At 43.2% G+C, this 19,746-nt stretch overlaps 9 protein-coding genes across 9 annotated transcripts; 4 read left to right on the top strand and 5 right to left on the bottom strand.

Annotated features, from left to right (window-relative positions):
* Positions 1 to 235: 235 nt before the first annotated feature.
* Positions 236 to 1,687, bottom strand: SAMD00019534_048210 (hypothetical protein; the record flags this gene model as incomplete). Its single annotated transcript, XM_012900311.1, has 3 exons — positions 236 to 1,096; positions 1,208 to 1,529; positions 1,668 to 1,687. The coding sequence occupies 3 exons, from the start codon at positions 1,685 to 1,687 to the stop codon at positions 236 to 238; spliced, it is 1,203 nt and encodes a 400-aa protein (XP_012755765.1).
* A 1,130-nt stretch (positions 1,688 to 2,817) lies between these two features.
* Positions 2,818 to 4,545, bottom strand: SAMD00019534_048200 (hypothetical protein; the record flags this gene model as incomplete). Its single annotated transcript, XM_012900310.1, has 4 exons — positions 2,818 to 3,519; positions 3,624 to 3,888; positions 3,969 to 4,229; positions 4,298 to 4,545. The coding sequence occupies 4 exons, from the start codon at positions 4,543 to 4,545 to the stop codon at positions 2,818 to 2,820; spliced, it is 1,476 nt and encodes a 491-aa protein (XP_012755764.1).
* Positions 4,546 to 6,276: 1,731 nt separating this feature from the next.
* SAMD00019534_048190 (hypothetical protein) lies at positions 6,277 to 7,905 on the top strand (the record flags this gene model as incomplete). Its single annotated transcript, XM_012900309.1, has 5 exons — positions 6,277 to 6,306; positions 6,390 to 6,491; positions 6,560 to 6,635; positions 6,715 to 7,358; positions 7,432 to 7,905. Coding segments are annotated over 5 exons (1,326 nt in total), but the record flags the coding sequence as incomplete, so codon positions are not given.
* A 102-nt stretch (positions 7,906 to 8,007) lies between these two features.
* SAMD00019534_048180 (hypothetical protein) lies at positions 8,008 to 8,983 on the bottom strand (the record flags this gene model as incomplete). The annotated part of the gene is made up of 2 exons (XM_012900308.1): positions 8,008 to 8,178; positions 8,240 to 8,983. The coding sequence occupies 2 exons, from the start codon at positions 8,981 to 8,983 to the stop codon at positions 8,008 to 8,010; spliced, it is 915 nt and encodes a 304-aa protein (XP_012755762.1).
* Positions 8,984 to 9,810: 827 nt separating this feature from the next.
* Positions 9,811 to 10,078, bottom strand: SAMD00019534_048170 (hypothetical protein; the record flags this gene model as incomplete). Its single annotated transcript, XM_012900307.1, has 2 exons — positions 9,811 to 9,998; positions 10,066 to 10,078. The coding sequence occupies 2 exons, from the start codon at positions 10,076 to 10,078 to the stop codon at positions 9,811 to 9,813; spliced, it is 201 nt and encodes a 66-aa protein (XP_012755761.1).
* A 653-nt stretch (positions 10,079 to 10,731) lies between these two features.
* On the bottom strand, positions 10,732 to 11,873 carry SAMD00019534_048160 (hypothetical protein; the record flags this gene model as incomplete). Its single annotated transcript, XM_012900306.1, has 4 exons — positions 10,732 to 11,221; positions 11,290 to 11,479; positions 11,543 to 11,660; positions 11,736 to 11,873. Coding segments are annotated over 4 exons (936 nt in total), but the record flags the coding sequence as incomplete, so codon positions are not given.
* Positions 11,874 to 12,182: 309 nt separating this feature from the next.
* Positions 12,183 to 13,489, top strand: SAMD00019534_048150 (hypothetical protein; the record flags this gene model as incomplete). The annotated part of the gene is made up of 3 exons (XM_012900305.1): positions 12,183 to 12,780; positions 12,862 to 13,080; positions 13,197 to 13,489. The coding sequence occupies 3 exons, from the start codon at positions 12,183 to 12,185 to the stop codon at positions 13,487 to 13,489; spliced, it is 1,110 nt and encodes a 369-aa protein (XP_012755759.1).
* Positions 13,490 to 13,950: 461 nt separating this feature from the next.
* On the top strand, positions 13,951 to 14,598 carry SAMD00019534_048140 (hypothetical protein; the record flags this gene model as incomplete). The annotated part of the gene is made up of 1 exon (XM_012900304.1): positions 13,951 to 14,598. The coding sequence occupies one exon, from the start codon at positions 13,951 to 13,953 to the stop codon at positions 14,596 to 14,598; it is 648 nt and encodes a 215-aa protein (XP_012755758.1).
* Positions 14,599 to 16,218: 1,620 nt separating this feature from the next.
* Positions 16,219 to 19,570, top strand: SAMD00019534_048130 (hypothetical protein; the record flags this gene model as incomplete). The annotated part of the gene is made up of 6 exons (XM_012900303.1): positions 16,219 to 17,300; positions 17,373 to 17,590; positions 17,688 to 18,142; positions 18,209 to 18,518; positions 18,630 to 18,766; positions 18,842 to 19,570. 6 exons carry the CDS (start codon positions 16,219 to 16,221, stop codon positions 19,568 to 19,570), a joined length of 2,931 nt encoding a protein of 976 aa, XP_012755757.1.
* Between the last annotated feature and the right edge of the window lie 176 nt (positions 19,571 to 19,746).

Here is a 19,746-nt window from a genome sequence, read left to right as displayed (position 1 = left end):
AGATAATACAATGTACACTAAATGAATGAATGAAAGAATGAATGAAGTTGTGTTGAACTTGATCAAAAAAACAAAGAATACCCCAAGAACCCACGAAACCCACGAATCCGAACAAATAAAGAGATAATAACGAAGGATTGCGAAAGATAGTCTGTGTTTAGTTATAATTAATTAATGTAATGTTCGCTAAACCATGATCCAAGTGACGTCTGATGCGGTCAGGACTCCCTCTGACTTAAAGGAACTCGCTGATGTTGTTTGGCATCTCTGGGATGGTGGTGTTGTAGTGTCGGCACAACTCGCTGATCTTGGGCTGCTCGTCGTCGAGGATGAAGTTGATGGCAACTCCCTTACGACCGAAACGTCCGGAACGACCGATCCTGTGAATGTAATTTTCGAGGTTGGATGGCAGGTCATAGTTGATGACCAATGAAACTTGCTGGACGTCGATACCACGAGCAAGGAGATCGGTGGTGATCAGGACACGGCAGATACCTGAACGGAAGGAGGACAGAATGCCATCACGGTCCTTCTGGTCTCCGTGAGTGGAGGCGACGGTGAAGCCGTCCTCAGTCATTCTGGAGGTGAGCCAGTCGACCTTTCTGCGGGTGTTACAGAAGATGACGGCCTGGGTGATGGACAAAGACTCGTAGAGATCGGTCAAGACGTCGTACTTGCCCTTCTCCTGACCGCCAACGTTGACGTAGAATTGACGGATACCCTCGAGGGTGAGCTCGTCCTTCTTGACAAGGATCTTGACTGGATCCTTCATGAACTTGGTGGTGATCTGCAGGGTCTCCTCTGTCATGGTGGCAGAGAACAGACCGACTTGGATTGAGGGTGGCAAGAGACGGAAGATCTCGTAGATCTGGTCCTTGAAACCACGGGACAACATCTCGTCGGCCTCATCAAGAACGAACATCTTGATGGTGTCTGGCTTGATCAGACCACGCTGCAAGACGTCGTAGACACGACCTGGGGTTCCGACAACAATGTGGACTCCATTCTGGAGGTTGACAATGTCGTCCTGGAGCTTGGTACCACCAATGCAGCAGTAGCACTTGATATTGAGGTAGTCACCGAGAGCAATGACGACCTATAAATAAGTGAATGATTGAATGAATATCCTTTGTGTTAATCAACCTGTAATGTATCCTACTCCTCTCTTCTTAACTCCTCCTCCTCCTGTTGTTGATTGATCGCATACCTTTTGGATCTGTTGAGCGAGCTCTCTGGTTGGGGCGATGATGAGGGCCTGGCATCTCTGGAGGCTGATCTTGATCTGGGAGAGGATACCAACGGTGAAGGTGGCAGTCTTTCCAGTACCAGACTGGGCCTGGGCGATGATGTCGAGACCAGAGGCCAATGGCATGATGGCTCTCTGTTGGATAGCAGAGGGCTTCTCAAAACCGTAGGAGTAGATTCCTCTAAGGAGGTCCTTTGGCAAGTTCATTCCATCGAATGAATCTATGACGGTGTCATAGGTTGAGACGAACTCATTCTTCATGAGTTGGTCATCTTTGTAATCACTATATTATTATTTATCATTATTTGTTGATTGATTGTTTGATATTGATTGTTTGATTGATTGAATGATTGTGATTAATAATGTTAGTTATATATGTTTGATTGTTTGTAGAGATAAAGATAAAGATAATATAACTTACGCTTGAGCTTGAGCAGACATGTTTGATTAGCTGTTTGTTGTTATTGTTTGTAATGAAAGAGAGAGAAAGAGTGGAGGAACTGGGTATTAGTGCCTGTTGTTGCTCACCGACGAGAGAGTGAGAAGGGAGAGAGATAGAGCGCTCAACAGCACATCCTCAAACACACTCACTCGAGTGGTGTATATTTTTGTTTTTAATTAATTTAATTTGAAATTAAATTGAAATTAACGAACGAAAGAGGAACTCAACATCACAACACTCAACCACAATCGAACACACACGAACACATACACACACACATTGATTGGAGGTTGTTATTACTTTGAGAGTGAGTAACGTGGAGAGACACAAGAGTGTTGTTTGTTTGTTGTGTGTGTTAGTGAGAAAACAAAAAGAATAAAATTAAAATCGTATTACTTCCCCAATCGTTGTGTGTGTGTGGATGGGGAGGGAGTGAAGGACCAACGTGGCTTCCAACTCAAAGTCAACACTCAACGATGATTGATGGAGATAGACTTCAAGAAGGAGATGACACATGTGACCGTTACGGACTGATTTGGTGACCATCGATGAAGATTGAATTCGAAGTTGAGTTGAAATCAAGAATGAAACAAAACGAACGAGACGAGACAATAGTTGAGAACACATTAAGATCGTTTGTTGTGTAATGAGGCATTGTTGCATTGAATGTTTGATTGATTGATTGACAATCAACAATTGTCAATTGACAAGAGACATCGAATAGGTCATTGTATTGTGCTGTTGTTGATGAGAAATGAAAGGTGCATGTGATTGTTATAAATAAATAAAGTTAACTTTGTGTGTTGATACATACGTGGGCGGGTCGTCAAGTATGGCAAAAGTGAAGGCTCGCTTTGAAGACTCTTGTGCACACCGGTCATCTTCAGTCGTTCGTGAATGAGTCTTACAAGACCCAAACATCCAAAAAAAAACAAATTAATAAAAGTAATTAAAAAAACAAACAAAAAAAGATCACGAGTCCACTGAGTGTGTGGTGTCGTTGTTCGTTCAATGATCGACTTTCATGATCATGTTTGAAATAAATGCCCTGTGTACACATGTTGCTTGTGCCAACCATTGGTCCATCATCAATGTATTATGTATTGATTTGTTGGGATTGATTGATCGATTATGAGCTGAGTCCACCTCCAACACCAATGCCTCCAAATAATGTGGAGAAGAGTTGATCGATGTTCCAGGGTGGCATGGGTGCGGGTACGGGTGGCATGAAGTTCTCCAGTTTCTGGAAGGTCTCATATTTGAGCATGCGATCCTTGGATGACTTGGTGTTGACAGCCTTCTTCTTGTTCTTCTTCTTGAGTGCCTGCATCTCGCGCCATTGGTCCGAGCCGACCTGGACCTGTCCAGCCTCGGCACTCGTCTTCTCAATCTCCTTTAACAATATCTGGTAAAAGTCCATATCATCAAACACTTCGTCGTCATAATCATCGCGCTTTCCATCAGTCTGTACTTGTTGTTGTTGTTGTTGCTGTTGTTGGCCAATGATGGTGTAGGTTGATCGCCTCAGTCGGGTCCTTCTCTGGAGTCGCTCAAAGTCGTTGAGTGTGTTGTTGACCTGTGTCATCACAGATTGATTGATGGCCTTGAGACTCTTGCCTTGTTTGGCACCGCCAACACCAGCCACATTAGCCGATACATTAACTCTGCTGTTCCACTTCTCCAATGTCTGGCTCGTGTATTCAAACAGTCTAGCATTCTGCTCCTCCATTGCTGACCATATATCACTCAATGACTCTGTGTCCCTCAGTCTCTTCCTCGTTGTCTTCTTCTCTGCACATTGTTCAATCTCACTATTCCTTGAGATCAGTTCCTATTTTGACCATTCATTCGAGTTGGTTAGTTTGTGTTTACAGGCCCCGCCAGAGACAACCCCCGCCAGAGGTGGCGGGCCAAGCTTGATCAATTGTAACATACCGATTGCATATCAAACAGATCAGAGAGCAGTGACTTGGCCTCGTTGGCAGCTGATGTGAATGCCTCGCCTATTTTGGTCTCGGCCTCCACCATCATTTTGTGATCGGATGGCTTTGGCAGTCTGTTGGCAATGTTTACTGCCTTTTGTAAATGTATTCTTGTCGTCAGGAACTCATCAAACAGTTCCGATTGATTCTTTGTATTCTTTGCCTTCTCCAATTCCTCCAACGCAGATGTAGCCATATTCTTGGTTGTTATAGATGGTCTTCGGTAATATTTGTGTTAGGGCAAGGGCAAGGGTTGGGGTTAGGGTAAGGGTTGGGATAAGGGTCGAATGATACATACTGTTGATTGGCTTCATCTTCATCCTCATCTTCTTGTTCTTCAAGTTGTCTTAGCAACTCATCAGCCTTGTCTATATTATTTGATACTATGCGTTCTTCGAATTCAAACTTGTCTTCGATGTCTTGGTCATCATCATCATCAACTTGTTCATCAACTTGATCATCATCATCAATATCATCACGTCTTGATGACTTCTTTCCAGCGTACTTTCCAGTTGTGAACACTGTTGGCAAGTCACCTCTCAATCTAACACTTTGATCGCTATGGGTCAGTGTAAAGCGTCAGTATCATGGTCCATTCAATCAATCAGATGAATGAATGATACATACTTATCATCTTCAATATCACCAAAGTCATTGTTTAGGTCATTGCCCATATGCATGTGATTGGAATCACCAAAGAAGTCTGATGTCTCTGGATCGATTGACTTTGGTGCATTCGAAGTCACCAACATCGAGATCTCATCAGCAAGTGATTGTTGCTTCTTTTGTATATTTAATGATAATCCATCATCTTTGTTATTATTATTCTTTTTGACAACAACTGTCTTCTTATTCTTTGTATTCTTTGTATTCATATCTATCTATCTTTATCTATATGTTGTTAATCAATCAATCAATTAAACAATGTTTCGTTCGTTTTTTGTTGTGTCCCAAGTGTTTCGAATTTGTTTTGAAATTGAGGATTTGTTTCATTTCAAGCAAAAACAACAAAAAGGTGGGAATCACATAAACATTCATTTCATTCAATCAATCTCTCAAAGTGGGGTAGATAGAGTTAATAGTTTGAACAACAGAGAGATAGAGATAGATACAGAGAGAGTTAGATATGGATATGGATGAGGACGATGAGCAAGTGTGTAGAGTGTGTCGCTCTGGTCCATCACCAGACAATATACTATCATATCCATGCAGATGCAGTGGCTCCATCAAGTTCATTCACGAGAGTTGTCTAGTAGAGTGGATCAAACATTCAAACAGTTCCTCATGCGAGCTCTGTGGACATCCCTTCAGATTCACTCCAAGTATGTGTTGTGTCATCATCAATCAAACAAGTTGATCATCACTCAACTCAACTCACTCAATCAATCAATCAAACAATTCATTATAGTATACTCTGCGAATGCACCAGATGTGTTACCTGTTAGAGAGTTCATGGTGGAGGCAGTGGCAAGGTTCAAGATATATGCATATCTGTTCTGGCGCATTGTATTTGCAACAGTTTGTTATATAGTGACAATACCAATCGTCTGTGGCGTGACATTCATCAATCTGTTTGGTAGCAAGACTTTGGCGATGATGTGGGGAGAGCTCAGCATCAGGAGAATGATGATCTACTACTCGGTCGGCTTCATCATCAATGTGTTCACGATCATCACCATCGTCGTAACCTACCTGCTCATCGAATACCTCAATCGCGCGCACAGCGAGATCGACTCGCAGCAACAAGAGCAGGAGGATGAGGATGATTTGGATGAAATAATAAGGGAATATGACGAGGAGATTGACGAGGAGGACGACGAGGTGGAGGCCCTCCCCCACGGCCAGCAACATGTCCCCGGCCAGGCCGCAGCCAACCCTGCTGCACAGCAGTACTTTGACGAACCGCAGGCACCAATTAACGCACAGGACATACAACAGCAACAGGAGCAGCAGCAGTTGGGACCAATCGCCAACGTACTTTATGGTCCGCATCTCGACATCATTGAGAACACAATCAAGTTGAACGTCTTCAACTACATGTTCCTCGTGGCCTTTTGTTACCTGCCCATTACCGTTGGCAAGTACATCCTTGGGCTACTCCAGCAAGTGATCACAGTCGAGTACTTGTCCCAGAATGATTGGGCCAAGTACCTTGTCGAGCTCATCATTGGATACACACTCTTGGCATCATTGATATTGATGATGATCGTAAGTCCGACTGCGCTCCTGCGTGCTCTGGCGCACTCACTCACTCATTCATTCAATCAATCAATCAATAATAGGGATTCTTCATGAATACGAAACAGTTCATGAATGTAACGAGGACCATTCAATCATTTGTCAAGGTTAGCATCATATTCTTCTTGTTCGACTTGGTCATCCATCCGTTGTTCTTTGGCACATTGATAGACTTTGCATCAATCGATCTGTTTGGTGGCACGATCGAGTCGAGAGTGGAGATGCTCCTCAAGAACAAGCTGCCATTCGTGATGACACGATGGGGTGTCGGCCTATTCCTCCTGTTCAACATGTCCACCGTCGTTGAGATCCTCAATCAAACATTCAGGCCCAACGTCATTGCATTCATACATGAATTCGAAGATGATATGACCTCTGCAATCAAGAAGTTGATCATGGTAAGATGATGGATGTACACTGGCTGTTGACGCGGTCACTCACTCACTCACTCACTCATTCACTCTCCCACTCGCTCGCGCAGACACCATTCACAAAGACAATGGTATCGATGGCACTATCAGTTATGTTCCTTTGCTTCCTTATATTGATGTTGGTCTTTATTCCAATCAAGGTTCTCTCACTGGTATGTGTATATTGAGGTCTAGACTTGGCGCCACAGGACATCGTCGGCTAACTCCTCCTCACTCTTAGATACCAAACTTATTACCCGAGCCTTCTGGAGTCGATCCTGAAGATCCTTGGAGGCGATTTGGTTCTGACATCATATGTAGGTGATATCTTTGATTGATTGGGATGATTGATTGACTAACCTTCCTCTTCCTGCCACCGCGACATGATCACAACAGTGTTTACATCAACTATTTACATTCCAAGGATGCATCTCAACATCACATTGGGTACCTTTGTCAAGTACACTAGTCGTCTATTCGCAACAATGTTTGGACTGGACGAGTACTTGCTATTGGACAACACTGACAAGGATACAAATGCCCAACAACAACAGCAGCAGCAACAACAACAGAACCATCAACATCATCAACCACAACACCAACAACAACCTGGGGATCCACAAGTAGAGGAGCGACAGATTCCCAAGCCAAACCTATTTATTCTTCGTATACTGGCCTTCATGCTCAGCTGGTGTCTTGGCTCGATCATTGCCGTCTGCCTACTGATTGGCAGTCCATTGGCAGTTGGCAGATTCCTTCTTGGAATGACATCGATCGGCATCCACAACGACTTCTACACATTCGTGTTGGGTGTGTTTGTTTGTTGGACTCTGGCCAAGGTCACCGGTGCCGTGCTCGCAAGCAGGAGCATTGATCTTGCACGTTGGCTACCAGTGATCACCAAGGTCACTGCACTTGGACTGATGATATGCGTGCTACTACCAATCCTTGTTGGACTTCTCTTGGACTTTGCACTGATCATGCCACTGATCTCAACTCCATATCAGACATATCACTTCTTCTTCAATGATCTGCTCTCGGTATGTACCTCCAGATTGATCACACATGTTCTGGAATCATTCCAATCACTAACTCACATACCCTACCCTGCAGAGCTGGATATTGGGATCACTGATACTTAGGTTTTGGTACAAGATGGTGGCGACGTTCCCAGCTCAGAATGGAGATCTGAGACATAATCTTCCAGCGGATGTGCCTGATGATCATGATGGCGCCCAGCAAGCGGGCGACACATGGGCACACCGCTTCGAGCGCATCATGACCAATGGCTTTGCCAACATCGACTTCACATTTACATTCACCAAGGTGTTTGTGCCAATCGCTCACTACCTGCTGACGATGCTCACCGTGCCCTACTTTGTATCGTGCGGGCTCATCCCTTGGCTGGGCGGCAGTGCCACACTCAAGCATCTCTGCTTCCACTATGGATTCACACTGTTCACATTGGTGCTTGCTGCAGAGAAGCTGTCGAGCAAGTCCCGATCACTATTCAACCGTCTCCACGACTCAATACGCGATGATCGATATCTAGTCAGACAACGTTTACATAACTTTGATCCTGTAAGATGATTGAGAGCGAGTGAGTGAGATATTTTAGATAGATAAAAGACAATACAAGAGAGGACAAGATAAATGTATGATATTTATAATAAGCAGGCGAGGAGGATGTCAGAAGATATCTCCGTAGACATTCTTCATCGGCTGAATGAGTGATGGTTGCTTCGTGAACTGAGCTGCAATGTCTAGCTTCGAATGAATGAACCTTTTGCTTCCTCTATCGGCCAATGAACGAAGTATCAATGGTTGCCATTCACCACCATCAGATGTCGATGACAGCTCCTAAGTATATATCATCAATGTTAGTCATAGAAGACAAGACAAGAATGATCATGTTACTTACAATTGACTTGTCATACTCTTGACGTGCTTGATCAATATCTTTGGTTGACTTGGAGTACTCGTGTACTAGACCAAGCCAGAGATGTACATATGGTAGGTTGGGATAGTGCTTGGCAACGCGTAGGAGTGGAAGCATGATCTTGTCACCTTCCATTCCAATGGTCTTGTGTGCTCTTAGAACATCCTCGATTGAATATTCATTAGGATGTAGTGTCATGAACATTGAGAAACATAGTTGATTGTTATCCTTGCAGAATGAATGCATTCCTGGTTTCATACGATAGTTGAACAGTTCATCTTTGACAACATGGATGTCTAGACCTTGTGGCAGGGAGCGATCCAGACGCAGCCAGTAGTCCCAATCCTCCCAACCAAACCATAGACTGTTGTCATATCCACCAATCGATGACCATAGATCCTTCTTGTAGAGTGCTGAACAATGTAATAGGTTCTTCTTTGTGATTACTTTGCGATCCCATGCAGGAATAGGCCATGACATCAGAGTCTGTTTAAGTCCTTCGACCTTGGTATCTTCTACAAAGCCATTCAAATCAGATATAATGATGGTATTGTTCTTCTTTCTATCCAGTTGTGATATTATATCGTATGATCTTGAAAGGAATCCACTTGATATAGTATCATCAGCATCCAAAGGTAGTATCCACTCGCCCTGGGATTGAGATATTCCACTGTTCCTAGCCGAGGTCAGTCCACCATTGGACTGGAACATTACAGTCAAGTTCATAACTTGTGAATACCTATTATAAAGTTGGTATAACTTTGTCCTGGCCATCCATTCTGTTGATCCATCATCAACAATGATCACTTCAAAATAAAATTGCTCATCTTGTCTTTTTCCAGTTTGTTGTTGTGATTGAATACTATCCAGCGTCTTTGGTAGGTATTGTAATTGATTATATAGAGGTATAACTATACTAATAAGGGGTTTCTCTCTATAATCATCATAATTATTAATTGATAGTTGATTTATCTCTCCTGACATTATTTGATATTCTATACTATCTGTATTTGATTGTTGATGAAGTTGTTGTCTTTTGTGATTGTAGTTGGATCGTGCAAAACTGGGTAATATTGTAAATATTGATACTAATGTAAGACTACATGCTAAGAAAGCTAAGAATAATATAAATATAACAATTATCCTTCTCTTGCCAATACTAATATTATTATAAAACATCATATTATTGATATTTTGTTTGTTTGAAAGAAATAGTAATATTACAATGTCAATTTACATTATATGCTAAGACTGATGTCATTGGTCATTGTAGTATGGCCGTGTTATTATATGTAAACATATCCAGAATCAATATTACCTTATTTATCAACCATAGTCAATAACTATTCTCACTTCACACACACACCACACACACTCACCCATCATCAACTCTCACTGAAATGATGATCACAGGTGCAGTGCACACTCGGTTTCATTCATGGTATATACAAAGGATGATCTTTACTATTATAAGATATGAATAATAATTAACAAGATTGAATGGATTATAGATGGACGGTCGTTTAGACTGAGGGTTCTTCTAGAACTTGAATTTAGAGAATATGGAGATCGACGTGGATTCCAATCAGACCGAGAATGTTGGCCAGGATGTTAAGGTCGATCAATCCCGAAGTGTTGTTTGCACCCTGGATACCCATAGAGGCGTTGGGAGAGGTAGCTCCCATCTTGGTGGCAGAGACACTGCTTGGTTGCTGGATGTTGCCCATCTTGGAAATTGAAGCTGTTTTGAATGGATTAGTAAACTATGTTTGTTTGATTGATTTCCAGAGTTGTAGAATATAACTTACAGATAAGAGTCATTTTTGGAATTGGAAGTAGGTATTAGGTATTAAGATACTTAGTTGATTATTAGATTGTTGTTTGTTTGTTTGATGATTTGAATAAGTCAAATAGGATAACTATTTATACACTTTGGAAATGATCCAATTCCATGTTAATCAAACTTACTAATATGGTAATAAATGATGATCGTGATTCCATCTTGATACTAATCACGATCATTCATAAGATGGGATGTGTGACACAATCTCCAAAGCAAGTTGATTGACTACACAAGGCATGGGTAAGGCCATCAAGGTCACTCCATGCCATCAAATCACATCATATCTTTCAAATATTAATGAATGAATTGACATATTAATATAATTAAGTTGGTTTGTTGGTTAGTTCACCGTAGCGCGCGCCAGACTGTTTGAGGAGATTGAGTAGTGTCTGTTCCCCGATTGGGTCATCATTACCTAAGATGTTCAAGAACGGTGTGGGTTGTATCACTAACTGATCATTAAATCTCAATTGATCAGTGTGTCAGTATGTGTGCTTATACTTGGAGTGAGTGTTTGATTGATGGTGTGAGTGTGTGTGATTGATTAGCACTGAGATGTCATCTGATCAAAGGGTCACGATATTGATTGATTTGATCACCACCAACTCAGGTCACGCGTGACCTTCTCGCGGTCAACGACATGACCCGGGTAAAGGTGTATACATGTAATGGGATGCCAGCCAGCCAGCGAGCTACACCACACACACGCCTGTTTAAACGCGTTTAATGATGATTGTTGAGATGCTTGGCATGGRAAGGCAATGTGATCCTCGATGAAGGTCTGTATGAACCAGTAGTTGTGTGGATATCCCTCGCGCATGTGATGCGAGAGAGTGATATGTTGGGTGTTGGCGGCACACGCCTCTTTGAGCAGCTCTGGGAAGAGCTTGGGGAGGAAGTCATCACTGGTACCCTGATCCACCAATATATCCAGGTGAGGACCATTATAAGTACGCGCCAGCAAGTGAGCACAATACTCTTGATGCTTGGACACATCCTTGCCCAAGTACTCAGTCACAGCTGGGAAGATAGGTGCATCACATATTGGTGCCAATGCTGACACTGACCTGTACTGTCCAGGTTTTTTGAATGCAGAGATCAAAGCACCATGACCTCCCATGCTAGTTTGATTGATCGAGTGATTGAGTGAGTAAGTCGATTCGATCGATCGATCATCAATCATACATACCTGTGACCAAAGATTGATTGTCTATCCTTGTCAACATTGAAGTTTGAACTAACTAGGTTGAATAGCTCACTGGTGATGTATGAGAACATTTGGTAGTTCTTTGACCATGGCTCTTGAGTGGCGTCAATGTAGAATCCAGCACCAAGTCCAATGAATGAATCACTAGTCGATGTTGGAACATCAGCTCCACCTATCATTATACTCGAATGTCAGTTGCTACTAATACTAAGTTGTCCAACAGCAGTATACGTACGTGGACTAGTATCTGGACACACCAACATGATGTTCTCTCTGTTTGCACCTTGAATAGCGCATGCCTTTGTAATGAAGTTCTCATCTGTGCAAGTGAGTCCACTCAAGAAGTACAGTACCTGTATGTCATCGTCGTCGTCTTCATCTTTAGTAGTCATTCAATCATTCATTAATTCATTCATTCAAGTACATACTGGCACAGGTCTGTCTGAGATGCAACCCGGGACAAAGACATGGAACTTCATCTCGCAGTTGTTGACAGCTGATTGATGACTATATCTTCGCACCTCTCCATTATGACATTTGGATGATGATATTAATGTCAATGACATGTTTGTTATATATAACTTGTACTTGACTTAAGATTGATTGAATGAATGAACTTGAATGAACTTGCGAAGAGATTCTGGTTTGAGTTCTAAAAATGGAAATAGACCCATAAATTAAAAGATGATGTTTTAAACTGGTCAATGATCATTGTGACCCAATTTGGGTTGAATCAATCTCCGATTATGATAAGATGTGCTTATTCAAATGAATTGTCATTCTAGAATAAACATTGTAAATAACACATATATAAGTATACAAATAAACATACAGATAAACATAACATACAGATAAACAAACAAACAGACTTGATAATGGATAATAATAGAACAAAGGTTAATGTGGCTGTGGTTGGAGCAACTGGTACAGTGGGCCAGAGATTCATACAACAGTTGGAGAACCATCCTTACTTTAAGGTACATGCATTGGGCGCATCGGCAAACTCTGCAGGCAAGCTTTACGGTGAGGTTGTGCATTGGCTGCTGCCAACACCAATACCAGCGGCAGTGGCCAGCATGCGCGTGCTCGACTGTGCCAACATCACACAACAGGGCTTTGCCGAGTGCAAGATAGTGTTCTCGGCGCTGGACTCGTCGGTGGCCACCGAGATCGAGAGCAAGTTCCGCGAGGCTGGCAAGGCCGTGCTGAGCAACTCCAAGAACCACAGATACGACAGTGACGTGCCCATCTTGGTGTGCAGTGTCAATGCGCCACATGCAGAGGTCATCACACATCAGCCCAGCTACAAGGTCAATGGAGGATTCATCATCACCAATCCCAACTGCTCGACCACAGGCATCGTTGTTGCGCTTCAACCCATCGCCCAGGCCTTTGGTCTACACGAGGTCGTAGCCTTCACCATGCAATCTGTGTCTGGCGCAGGATATCCAGGTGTCCCATCATTAGATATATGTAAGTAGTAGATTGATTGATTGATTGATTGAGTGGGATGGTTCCAAAGTTGGTACTAACATGTACGATTGATCAATATAGTGGGCAACGTTGTACCATACATTGGAGAAGAAGAGGAGAAGATAGAGATAGAGACCAAGAAGATATTGGGAACTCTGAATGTCAATGATTCTTCCAAGTACTTCCACAACAATCCACTCATGATCAGTGCACATACCAACCGTGTTCCAGTTTCTGAAGGTCACACCATCTGTCTATCAATCAAGTTGAAGCAAGCTGCTACTGTCCAACAAGTCAAAGGTAAGTATCTTGTTCACCAGGATATTAACATTCATCCGAACATTCAATCAATCAATCAATCAATCAATCATAACTGACTGACTAACTGATGACCTCCCTACACCCACACACCATAGACGCTTTGAGGAACTACCGTCCAAAGGAGTTGGAGACACTACAATTGCCATCAGTCAAGGGCAACCCTATTGTTGTGCTGGAGGAGAACAATAGACCACAGCCTAAATTGGATGTCGAGCGAGGCAATGGTTACACAGTGACTGTTGGACGTGTGCGTAGTGGCTGTGGCGAGGCCAGTGAATGCTCTTTCGACCTTCGTTTGACACTGCTAGTTCACAACACTGTCCTGGGAGCAGCGGGCTCCTCCATCCAGAATGCTGAGTACTGTCATGCCAAAGGATATATCAACTGAAGAAGTGTAGTGTATAATTAATACAATACTTGCATCCCACCCAGGGATATCATTCATTCTTTGATTCATTCATTCGTTAGTCAAGGCACGAGGCAGGTGATGCCCATAACATTGGGATATTATTTTTGGGAATATTAGATGACCAGATTCGTACATGGACTGATTGTTGTTGGGTGGTCAAAGTACTGCTTGACCCTACCCAATCAGGAGTGATTGATATTTTGAGCAAGATATTTGTTTTTCTGATCGTTTCAAACTTACAACCTTTAAAAATGATATCTTCTAATCTTCCATTATAAATACACTCCATAGGAGATACTTTATTGATCAATATCCACAACTTACTCCTATCTACAAATATTAATATAATCTCAATCATGTATGTTCACATTCCATCAATCACTGGAACTATTCCATTAACTCAAACTCTCGCTGACTCAATCACTATTCCCGAATTTAGGATGAAACAATACTTGCTATTTACACTTTGCATGGTCTCCATGCTTCAAATGACCAACGCTTATTATGGTGTTGATATATCCAGTCTTGGAAGTGAGGGCGTCTTCTCTTGCCTGAAGGATAATGGTTACACTTTTGCTGTGGTCAGATGCTGGGAGTCGGTTGGACAGCCAGACTCAAATTGCCCACACTCACTTGACAATGCCTGGGCTGCCGGCTTGTCCCACGTCGACGCCTACATCTTCCCCTGTTACTCATGCGGCAACCCCGCCGGTCAGGTCGAGAGCATGGTCAAGTACATCCAATCAAACGGTGCCAAGTTTGGCATGATCTGGTTCGACATTGAGGGACCTGGAGTGTACTGGTCCGGCAATCAGGCTGACAACAGGAACTTCTTCAGTGGAATGGTTGAGGGAGCCAAGGCTGCAGGCGTCAACGTCGGAGTCTACACTTCCGCTTCGCAATGGGAGCCAATCATGGGTAACTGGAATGGTGGTGCCTCCTTCCCCCTGTGGTACGCTCACTACGATGGCAATCCCTCATTCTCTGACTTCTCTGCCTTTGGTGGATGGTCCAAGCCCGCCATCAAGCAGTACAACGGAGATGTCCAAGTATGCAATCTTGATGTTGACCAAGATTATTATCCATAAGTCATTCAATCAATCATATAAATAATGTTGTTGTACACAAATACTCACTTATGTGATCAATCACTGGTCAAGACCCGTCGCTTGAGCTAGGGACAGACAGTCCGTCCCTGATACGCACCCACACTCTGACGGGACATGTGATTCGGCCCAAGGTCATGGGGAGGCAGCCAGCCAAAGTCTGTCTAGACATTTCATTGAACTTGTGTTGTTGTTTCGAATCTTGCAAGTCTTCCTTCCTTGGTTGGTTTGTGCACGAACCACCAACCTAACTTCATCCACTTTAGACCGATCATGAGGCTTAACGAGTCGGTGATACGGTCGCAGCAAGTTAATTCAAAATGGCATTGTCATTGTTCTCGTCTTTCCAAGTTGATGATGTAATCTAACATAGATTGTTGGTGGATCAAGTTCTAACCCCCAGAGTAGCTACTTTTTTTCATAACTTTGTTGTTATTGCTGCGGCTGTGCTACTGAGTATCACTTTAACTGCTAAGCTTTCGATAAAGAGGTGGTTGTTGTTGGTGATCGATTAATCACCAAGCCTAATAGGAATCGTATGATGTATGGTTTTGTATGTATGTACGAACAAATGATAGCGTAAGCAACCTGGTTGGTTAAAGGGTGAGGTATGTAATCAATCAAAGTTAAATATAAACATCATTTCATTTCAATTCCGTCCATCGATCATCAATCACAGATCAACAACAACAAATTAACTTACACCCAGGGGAATACAATACTTATTTATTTATACAATATATAACTCTTACCAAATTATCCTCGATCAATCTCAACAAACAAACAAACAATCGTTGTTCCCCCATCATCTCGAATCAGTTCGACCATCCCATCCCATCCCCCATTGGGTCTCGCTCAGTGATAAGTGATACTAGTACGAACTTGTCTAGACTAGACGACGAAGGAAACGAAGACAGGTCTTTGCAAAAGGTGTGCAAGTTTAACTAGTTCTGTTGTTTGTCGAAGGAAATGACCTTGAGACGTGGACATTGGATCGACTGCTACCAATTTTCACACGAGGTTTTTTTCAAGAGGACAGTCCTCTCCAACGGCAGAAGAAGGCTCTTGAATTAGCTCCCAATCAACAACACACAATCAAAAGACACGCATTCACCCCCCATCAACAACAATACTTCCCCTGTCCACATCCATCTATCCATCCATCAATCCACACTACTCATCTTTAGAAACCAACACGAGTCATCATTCAGACCATCACCAAAACAACGAATCATTCATTCATTCATTCATTCATTCATTCAATCATTCAATCACAAACACACACGCACATACACAATCAATCAATCAAACACAACCATTATCAGGCGATACAGATACACACTCCTTTTTTCCCCATTCATTCATTTCATAGTCAAGTCAGATTCATTGTATTAACTATTTAAGGAGATACAGATCAACTCAACAACATTCCCTTTTTAAGACTGTACAGATTATGATCACCCTGTGGCAACTCTAGCAACATACATCCTACTACTATTCAATCTTCTCGCACAAATAAGGAAATACACAGATCTTACTTAGAAAGCAGACCATAACATTGAATCAACCACAGAGACACACATATATATAAATACAACAGACATGTTGTTCAAAGTGTTGATGCAGCTGTGTGCCGCATCGATAATGTGGGTGCTGCTGTTGTCGACCACGACTCAGATCGTGCATGGACTACCAGTACCCAACGCAGACTACCCTATATATTCAGAGCGAAGATCTGTATTCTTTACGGATCAAATGACAGTGTTCCCACAGGACAAGAACATCACGCTGACAGTGCTACACAACATACTGCTGCCGCCACAATGGCTGCTGCTAAAGGATGGCTTCGACGTCTTCCAGCACGATCGCATCAAGACCGTGCGCAACACGACGACATTCACCTGCGTCACCTCCTACGACACGGGCACCTACTCATTCATCGAGATCGACGCCCTCAACACTGGCTACAACATTCAGAGCTGGACGTTCAATCTCAGTGTCATTGGCGCCGACTCGGAGACGCTGCATGTCGAGCGCGAGCCAGAGTACCTGGCCATGTCGGGCGCATCGCTGGCGCCGCAGCCCATCATTCGCTGGGACATGCTGCAGGACGGCGTGAGCCGGGGGCGCATCGAGCCCTTCATTGCCAAGGCGCCGCCCAACTCGTCGCATCACTACATCACCTATGAGCAGACGACCATCGACCTGAACGAGAAGCTCACCACCTTCTCAGGCCTGATGATCGTCGGCGAGCCGGGCGACTACACCATCGGCTTCGTCGACGCCGACACGTGCGAGATAGTGCTTCTCCCGCGTCCCGTCGCGATCTACGCATCGTGGTACTCTCTGCTCTCGACGCTGATCATCTCGACCGTCATATCAATTGGCATCCTGCTGCTGGGTATCGTCATCCGTCTGATACTCAATCATCGACGACACAACAAAGACGCCAGCAGCTACGTCACCTTCCTCAAGTCGTTCAAGATGTCCATTCTCATCAAGAACATCGATGTTTTGCTACATCGACGTGGCAGCGACTCCCTACACCTCTACTTCAAGACACTGCGGCTCTTCATCGTACTCTCAGCCATCCTAACTGTACTTGGACTGGCCCTACTCATCCCAATCACACTCAGAGGAGACAATCACCTTGGCGACACATATTTATTTACTCAAGCCAATTGGTAAGTCATCCGTCATTCATTGATTGATTGATCCTGGACCAATCCTAACCCTTCCATCAATCAATCAAACAGGCAATTCAGTGCACCAAGTCTATTCGTCTATCAAGTGGCGGTTGTGGTGATATTCATATCATTGATCATACTCTATACAAGGTTTAATGATGAGCGTGTATTCAATCTATACGACCGCAATCACTTGGTCACATCACGTACTGTTCTCCTGACAGGTCTACCAAAGTCCATCATCGACGGTACATTGTTAAGCGAGTTCCTACAGACATCATACTCTAGTAAGTGTCCCATCATCATTCATCATTCATCCAGATGATCATTCGCCAAACTTACCATCCAATCAATCAATCAATCAATCAATCAATCAATCATCAGAGGGTATCTATTCTTTATCGATTATATTGGAGAAACACTTCCACAGACCAGAGATAACAAGTGATTTGGATGGGTTTAATGATGGATTCTTAAAGGAGATGAGCGCTGAGAGGAGTAATCAATCGGCGATCAAATCCACTGGACAGGCATTCGTCACATTCAGTTGCGTGTCGGACAAACACTTGTTCCAGACCCAGTACTCGCCGCACAAATGGGGCTGGGCCAAGGACATATCACACAAGATACCTCCACAATATGAAGCAGAGTTGCAGACCAAGAAGTGGCGAGCCTACTCTGATGTACCGCGTGTCTCTGACATCATGTGGACCAAGTTACACTGTCCCTCCAGCTACAACAGTCACTCATGGACCGTATTCATCCTCATTATCTCATTCATGTTCTTCATGACAACATCCATCTTTGCCGTGCTACTACATGATCTTCAGTATGAGAGAGTATGTATAATTAATCATGGCCGTGATGTCCCGCAGACCCAACTGACTGACACACCTTCCCTCCAGCTTCCAATCAGCAAACATATAACAAGTAACATGAGCCATGATTGGATTGACTACATGGTGTACACATTCTTGCCTTGCAATGTACTATTGGTCCTTAATCGTATCATTCCATGCATCATCAAGGCCATCTTTGAACGATCGAGGATCTACGTCAGAAGCTCACTCAAGTACAAGATCATGTTGACCACCTTTTATGCACAAGCCATCTCAATAGTCGGCGTTCCGACCCTGTATTATGTATTACTTATGGGTTTCCCCATCACCTCCACCAACGTATTCTTCTTCCCAACCAACTTTTTTAGAACTGGAGGTAAGTACAAGTACCTTGGAAGTCTTGTCGTCCTTATTGTGGTTGCTAACTTAATTACTTTGTCCCATCCAGGTCATTTCTACACGCAATTTATAACTTATTATTCTCTAGTCACTCCATTCTTGGACTCATCAAGAATATACTCATCTGTCGCAAACTTGATCAAGTTCTTCAAGTACAAGGAGTCCTACCTGATCGATGAACGATTCCTGGATCTATCCACACAATATGTTAATGTACTTTTGATGGTAAGTCAATCAATCAATCAATCAACAACTCCATTCAATCAATCAAACAATCACTAACATATCCCCCAACAACAGGTATTGATGATATCAATCTATGCACCAATGTTTCCACCATTGTTCATTCTTATGCCACTGTACATGGTGAAGAAGTACTTCTTTGACAAGTATACAATCATCTCTTCAAAGATTGTCAACCCTCCATCAGACAAACAGCTGGTGGAACCATTGCAACATTGTTTATGGATGATCATCACTTGCATGAGTCTCTTCAACCTGGCCTACGCCATAATGATCGTCAGATTCGACCTGCTGATCGTCTACATATTCCTCTTCATCATTGGATTCGGTCGATACGTACCTTCATGCTCGCGAAGTCTGTGCTATGGAGTGTGCGATGGTGCCGTCCTGCCATGCATGGACATGAAACATCACGAGGAAGAAGACAATGATGTTGAGCTGGACAGATCTGAAACTGAGACGGACGATGACGAGGATGACGAAGATTCACTTCACCTGTCTGACATGGATGTGGATGGTGCTGTCGAGATGAAGGACATTGGTGGCGACAAGCAGCAGGACAAGCCTCATAACTCCTTGCTGCATTCATTCACCAGGATGACTCTGAACCTCAAACAAAACTACGCGGTCGAGTCATCCAAGAACATCTTCTCCTTCATATTCAACACGAGGTACAAGCTGCCCTCGGCCAAGTCCATCACAGTCCACCTCTACTTCTCGCCAGTCTACTGTACCGATCGATCACAGTTTACCGCTCAAGAGGAGGAGAAGGTTGAACAGGCGTAGACAACTCCTACTTGTACAGAACGAATAAAGGACACCTTACTGGTCGTGAGTACTCCTTCAAATGAACTGCTGTAGCATATGCTTCTATACTTCTTCTTCTGAATGGTTTGAGACTGTTTATTGCCTTTTAAAGTAAGTCTATCTATTACTACTTGAATGAATCCGTGGGAGGATGT

Source organism: Acytostelium subglobosum, assembly GCF_000787575.1.
Source record: "Acytostelium subglobosum LB1 DNA, scaffold: scaffold8, whole genome shotgun sequence".
In the NCBI taxonomy this organism is placed as follows: domain Eukaryota; phylum Evosea; class Eumycetozoa; order Acytosteliales; family Acytosteliaceae; genus Acytostelium; species Acytostelium subglobosum.
The sequence above is the reverse complement of the archived record's forward strand: the minus strand, read 5'-3'. Positions and strand labels throughout refer to the sequence as shown.